This window comes from Chanodichthys erythropterus, chromosome 9 (assembly GCF_024489055.1).
Source record: "Chanodichthys erythropterus isolate Z2021 chromosome 9, ASM2448905v1, whole genome shotgun sequence".
Taxonomy (NCBI): domain Eukaryota; kingdom Metazoa; phylum Chordata; class Actinopteri; order Cypriniformes; family Xenocyprididae; genus Chanodichthys; species Chanodichthys erythropterus.
Window position 1 is genome coordinate 5,481,294 of NC_090229.1, and position 7,330 is coordinate 5,488,623.

General features: G+C 37.7%; 1 protein-coding gene across 1 annotated transcript; it reads right to left on the reverse strand.

The window, feature by feature from the left end:
* Positions 1-1,856: 1,856 nt before the first annotated feature.
* Positions 1,857-2,837, reverse strand: tas2r202 (taste receptor, type 2, member 202). Its single transcript, XM_067394153.1, has one exon. It carries the CDS (start codon positions 2,832-2,834, stop codon positions 1,857-1,859), a length of 978 nt encoding a protein of 325 aa, XP_067250254.1. The 5' UTR covers positions 2,835-2,837.
* Positions 2,838-7,330: the final 4,493 nt, after the last annotated feature.

The window sequence follows — 7,330 nt, forward strand, 5'->3', positions numbered from 1 at the left end:
GGAGTCTCTACACAAAAGGCAAAGGAACAAATGTTTTTATACTTTTATTCATGTCAACCATTGACAAGTTGCGTTAACATGAATCTTCAAGGACTAGTAGAGCAGAATGATTGTGTTGCCATGAAAGTTTGCACAATGTACAATAACATCTAAAGCTCAGACCTTAAAGAATGAGTTATAAAATCTCAGGCGAAAAGATAACTAAAAATGCCTTCGCCATGGAAAAAATAGCAAGAAGCTACACAAGCTACTATAAAATTTCTAAAGGCCATTTCACACCAAGAATTAAAACTATAACGAGATAACTATAACAATATTAGCGTCCACACCAGCAAACGATATCATTCTGTTTATTGTAAGCCGCTTTAAATGCTCAAAGCAGGATGGATTCTGATTGGATGTCGATGTTTATATCGTTCATCAGCTGGAAAAAAAAATCGTTCTGAAAGTGATTCCAACAGAACTGTTTTTCCGTGCCATTATCATTATAGTTGTGGAGTGAACTCTGCTATTCTTTCTATACATTTTTTTTTTTTTTTTAAACTATGCCTATTTTATTTTTTTTTAAACTATGCCTATTTTATGCCTATTTTTTTTTAAACTAGGCCCTATTTTAAGCACATGGTCTAAAGCGTATGGCGCAAGTGCACTTAGGGCGTGTCCGAATCAACTTTTGCTAGTTTAACGACAGAAAAAAATGGTCTGCGCACTCGGTGCATGGTCTGAAAGGGCTGTACATGGTCTCTTAAAGGGTTAGTTCACCCAAAAATGAAAATTCTGTCATAAATTACTCACCCTCATGCTGTTCCATACCCGTAAGACCTTCATTCATCTTCAGAACACAAATTAAGATATTTTAGTTGAGATCCGATAGCTCCGTGAGGCCTCCATAGGGAGCAATGACACTTCCTCTCTCAAGATCCATAAAGGTACTAAAAACGTATTTAAATCATTCGATTTCAAAACACTGCTTCAGGAAGATTCGGAGCACAATGAATCAGTGTATCGAATCATGATTCAGATTGTGTGTCAAACTGCCAATGCCTGAAATCAAGTGACTTTGGAGCTCCGAACAGCAGATTCGATACACTGATTCATTTGTGCTCTGATGCTTTATGAAGTAGTGTTTTGAAATCGATCATCACTAAATAAGTCGTTATTTAGTTTTTTTTGGTGCATCAAAAATATTCTCATCGCTTTAAAATATTAATATTGAACCACTGTACTCACATGAACTGATTTAAATATGTTTTTAGTACATTAATGGATCTTGAGAGAGGAAATGTCATTGCTCCCTATGGAGGCCTCACAGAGCTAAAATATCTTAATTTGTGTTCCGAAGATTAACGAAGGTCTTACGGGTGTGGAACGGCATGAGGGTGAGTAATTAATGACATAATTTTTATTTTTGGGTGAACTAACCCTTTAATCAGTCATGGGTGTATTTTAGACGTAATGTGCAATAAACCAATCAGAGCGTCATCTCCCATTCCCTTTAAAAGCCGCACCATGGCGGATTCACTATTTACATGGTGAAATTTTGCAAGCAGAAAAACGGAACGCTTCTTTAGTGAGAAAATGGATCTGCTCGTGCGCAAAGCAGGACAAGCCGGAAACCACCAAAGCATTTTTATGTTTATGCACACAATAATAATCTTTTATTCAGCACGGATGAAACCTTTAGGAACCTTTATACCAGGTTTTTGTTGGTCAATGGCGCAGTCATTTTCAGTTGCCTCAAAATAGCAACACGCCCAAAATGCACCTGAACACACCAGACCAGCACGTCCATGGGAGCGCAAGTCTTTATCAGTATAGTTATCGTCCTTATAGTGTGAATGGGCCTCAACTCTGGGTTAGTGCCCATGGCTGTGCTCGTGCGGTTCTGTTTTGACCTCTTCGACCTTCATTCTGCTGAAACAAGGGTACTCGTCTAAAAAGAGGTTATAGGAGGCGATCAGTTCCTTCCAGTAGCTTTTTTTGCCGTAAACCAGCACGAATGCACTGACCGTGGTGTAGATGCTGGCGAAGAGAATGGTCAGTGCAAGTGTGTTCTGCCTCATCAGCACCACCGTCATCTGCGTGTAGATGTCCACAGCCACGAAGCAAAAGTACACGACCACAAGGCTCAGGGTCATCTTGATGACCCGCATCTGCGTGCCGAGCTTGGGCCCGTGGGCGCCGTTGCTGCTGGCCTTCATGTCCAGAAGATGTTTCGCCAGGTGGTATGAGATCGAAATGCTGCATTTGACCATCACGATGCCCGGAACGATGTCGGAGATGATCACGTAGTAGAAGATGTAGGTGAGCCCGGTCGTATTGGTGGGCATGATGGACCCGCAGTCGCCCAATCCGGTGGAGGTGCCGTTGTAATAAGTGAGAACGCTCAGCAAGGGAACGGCATTGGCGAAGCCGCTCACAAAGATCACCGCCAGGACAGTGTGGACGTGCTTGACGATGGCCTCCTGGATGCGTGTGTAGCAGTGGACGGGTTCCACCACCAGCTTAGTGCCGTAGTAGAAGGTCAGGAACGCCGTGCTCCAGAATATGATGAGCTTCACGCTGAAGATGAGCACCAGCAGGATGGCCTCCGTCAAGCTGATTCGGCACACGGTGTCGATCACGTCCATCGTCTGCCATAAGTAGGTGAGAACCTGCTGGGAGATGCTGGCCAGGGCGATGGCCGTGATGATGAAGTCGGCAGGGTTGAGCTTGTGCTTCTTCCGGTAGCTTCTGTGGTTGACCAGAAGCAGGTACATGTTGAAGAAGATGGTTAGAATTGCCAAGAACCCCGTCAGCACCCAGGCCACGAGTTTATCCACAGACGTCAGCATTATCGATGGTCAGATTGATGGTCTTCACATACACACAGGAAAGAAAAGGAGATCTGTTTAAAATATCTTCAGTGAGACCAAACGCTCAAGTGTCTGTTTAGATGTTTCTCCTGAGAACAAGACCTCAGTAATCTTGTCTCTTCTAGAGCTTAGAGAATAAAAGTCAGTTTTGTTATTGTTAACTAAATGTATTAAAAAAATGTTAATTGAAATAAAGCAGAAATAAAATAAAATAGGTTTAAAACTTAAAAAACATTCAAAACTGAAATAAAACACTGAATTAAAGCTAAATCAAAATGATAAAAGGAAGCAAACTAATAATATATATATATATTACACATACACAAAAATAACACTGGTCTCAAACTATAAAGAAACTATAAAGATATGCCAAAGTAGCTCTATTTTCTTACTGTATGACAACTACTGACTCATTTGTTTTTATTTCTTCAAATGATTTTAAGTCTGAGACAACATTGATTCATGAATGAATATAAACATTCATTTTCACCATGAACCAGGGCTATTGCCAACTAAAACTATTAAAAATATTTATGTGAATGTAAATAAAGCTATAAATATTAGGTAAAAAACTTTACTTGAAAAACGAAAATGATAAATGTTCTCTGGAATACAAAGTTATGCTGAAATACTAAAAGTATAAAAAAAAATCCCAAAAAAACACTCAAACATCAACATCAGCTTTCATTTTTTTGCTCTGTTCTCTTACTACATTTAATATTTACTCATTTGTGTGGTTCTGTTTCTTCAAAGAAAAAAATAAAGGAGAAACATCTGATAAAACATTATACATACATTAACATAGGAGTTATAATTCCTTCAAAAATAACATTTCAGTACCTTGTTTTGGGAGGTCTCAAATATTTTCCCTCATGTTCACTGTGCTTGAGTTCCTCGTGCATTTAGGGGACGAAAATACCCAAAAATGATGTTCTGTTGTCATGGCAAAATAAATGTTTAAAGAAATAGTAAATGATAGGGAGGAAATTGAAGGTGAATTGCTATGGTTGGTGCTGAAAGCTCTTGACAATAGACAAGTGACTTTTATACAACAGATTTGAAGGACAATTTTCATACGCTGACCGTAACCATATTTAAAGCAGTGTGTTTTAATGGCACAGAAGCATGACTAGTCATTTTATCCACTAACTGACCAGATATTGTGGTGCAATACAAATTGTATTCAAAGGCTGGTGAGAAATGCTTCAGTATTCATTCAGCCAGGTTCATTTCAAAGCTTTATGTTGTCAAAAACAATTTTACATTTGGAAACAACAATCTGTTAACTTTGAAGATTACAGCATTTATACAATCCAGTTAATGAGCAGGGGTCTCCAAACTCAAAAAGGAGTGTTGAGGAAAGTTAAAACTGAACTCTGCAGGACAGTGGAAGGCCAGGACCGAGTTTGAAGACCCCTGATCTAGAGTTTCATGACAGAACTTTGTATTTATCTGACAAACTTATTTGGTAAACTGGTAAATGCAATGCAATGCAATGCAATGCAAAAAAAAAAAAAAAAGCATAGAAAAACAAAAAGCTCACAGGGAAAGCATAAATTGACTAGAAAATAATCAGTTATTAGTGTTTTGTTGGTTCTCTCTTGTTTTTGCATTTGTTCATAATTTATTGGCCAAAAATTATGTCTGTACAATTTGGCATGATTCATTGAGTTATAATACATTACAATACATCTAACAAGGCTGTAAGAACTGAGATTTTAATATAGCCTATATTAATCGTTGTTTCTGTGCCATATGCTGAAAGGCACCTGCACAAAACTGCTGTTCTCATTATGAATTCATATTGTGTAATTGTTCAGATGTGCTCAATGTAAATCGAAGCCAAATTCTGTGGTGCTCAAACTGCTTTGCCTGCACCCGTCCTTCCTGTGCTAATGCACCCTGGATGTAAAGAGGTTTTATTTGACTAGCACACATACCACCACCGAGACTCATAATGAGAAGATTGAGTCCTGAGAAAATCTCCCACCTCATTCACAAGACAAATATAGCTCGTCTGACATTCACATGCACGACGCACCTTAATTGGAATATTGCTGTTTAACATGCAGGTGATAACATGGCCATGTAAATGTGTTGCTCTTGAAGAACTTTGGTGCTTTCTTGTTAATTTTGTTCAAAACATTCAAACACCTCCAGCAGTCCTTGCCTTGAGCCAAACGTCTTCTCGTTTCCTTAGTAACCCAGCAGTCGGGTTTTCTCGGCTTCTTGTCTGATAGTGAGAACACTTACATGACCCTGACATTTTACCCACAGATCCGACAGATTAAAGCCTTGGATAATCAGGAGAACCTACAATATTCTGTTTGTGAATCTGAAAGCTGTAATGGATATTCAATAATAAATCATATACTGCATTCATGTAGAACCATACAAAACTGATTTACTCGGACAAACACACAGCTAGTTGCTTTTGAATCAGATAAATGGTACATAAAAACAGGCTATTTATTAGGACATATTCCAATTCGTTCATTGTTTTCTTTCTCTGCTCAAAAATGTTTCAGTTGTTAATTCATTTATATATTTTTTTCTGTATTCCCTGTTATGGTGTGTGCACACCAAAAGCTAATTGAATTATTTGCGCGAGTATATTACATACAAAGTAAATGCAAAAACGTGAATAGATGCGAATTTGAGCCGGTTGACGCGACTGATAAGACTTTGGCGACGGGATTGCCGCGAAGGAGCGATTTTTGCCTCAAGGTTCGAGCAGGAAATTCGCATGACGCATTGTCGCGCAAGACAATCAGCAAAGAGCTTGCAGTGTTGCCAATTTAGAGATTTTGTCACTAGATTTAGTGACTTCCCTGCCCCTTTTGAGATTTTTTTTCAAAAGTTTAGGGACAAATCTAGCAACGTCTCGGACAATCCTTATCTAGATTATTATTTTGCCCACTGATCTCTATTCATATTCATATAAATCAATGAATTTGCCGTTATGATCTAGTGACATTTAGCTACCAGTTTAAGCTTCTTTAAATTGAAAGCAGTTGGCAACCCTGGCTTATTGACACGTCCATTTGTATCAGAAAATGGAGGAGCTAGTAAGTTATCTGTGTGAACCCGTCGGCATTTGGCTTTCCGGTGTATTTTGTACTTCCACAACAGGTACAGAGCAGCAATAGTAGATGCTTGATGACGGAAAAAATGGCTGAAATGTTGTTGGTGTCGAATGAATCGCACAATGTTTTTATTTGCGCAAGTGACGTGCATAATTCTACGAGTAATCTAGAGCGAGTAATGTGATGCTAATATTTACTTCACTTTTGTTGTGCACACATCATTAGTCTTGCTAAAAAATCCCTTTAACTACATACTGACATTATCCTCCAGGAAGTGACATCATTTCAGAGGGACAAACCGCAACAGCTCAAACGTCAGTAAGTATTATCAAAATATTTGATGAATTTTGTGACGTTTTGTTGTATTAGTTGGTTTGTTTCACTTTAAAACACATAAAATTACAGAAATCGTTATACTATCAAAATATCAAAAGTTGATAGTCAGTGTCAGCCTTCACTATAACTTTGGCTCTGTATTTTCATCCTGTTCATGTTCATCTATAATATTTAGTTAAAATACAATAATAATAAAGTGTAACAAAGTTTATTGATAAGGGAAGAATAAGGGAGGAACTGGCGAAAATTAAACATAACTTTAATAATAAAATAAACATAAAGAACAAAACGAAAGTAAAACTAAAATAGACTAAAATATAACATATAGTTCAGACCTGGTCCTCTCTCATCCTTCACTGTCGTCTTCTCTGTAGGACTTGAGACCGATGGCCTCGCTCCGTTCCCACAGCTTTCGGCCCCGCACTGCTCACAGTAAGTTATGGGCTGCATCTGAAATCACATACTCTCTTGAGTAGGTTCTTATTTTGAATAAGTAATTTCCTTGCGGCCATATAGTTCAAATTCAGAACAGAAATGAGCCATAAAACAATAAACAAGGAGATAAAACCTGATTTATCACAGCAGAAATGTATGGAAGCTTGTTTCCACCACCGTATAAAAAATAAAAAAGGTATTGCGAGTTATATCAAAATCCTGACTTTTTTTTCTTGCAATTCTAACTTTTTTCCTCAGAATTACGAGATATAAACTCGCACTTGCAAGAGAAAAAAGTCAGAATTGTGATATAAATTCAGAATTGCATGATATAAAGTCAAAATTGCGTGATATATTAAAAAAAGTCACAATTATCTTTTAAATTTCCATAGAAATGAACTCATAATGTATAATCAACAATATAATATATTATGTTAGGAAATCATTACTTTGGGCTTTTTGCACTTATTGAATACAGTCACGCTTTTCGTTTTGAGATACACAGAAAATGTCTTGGTTTCATCCTGCACTGTTTGTGCTACAGACATGAATGATGACACAAATCATACCATAATAAAGTGTTCTGTTAATTTTTTACACAATGATGCACGTACACGT

Coding starts and splice junctions, on each gene's coding strand:
- tas2r202 (XM_067394153.1), bottom strand. CDS start 2,834: ATGCTGACGTCTGTGGATAAACTCGTGGCCTGGGTGCTGACGGGGTTC.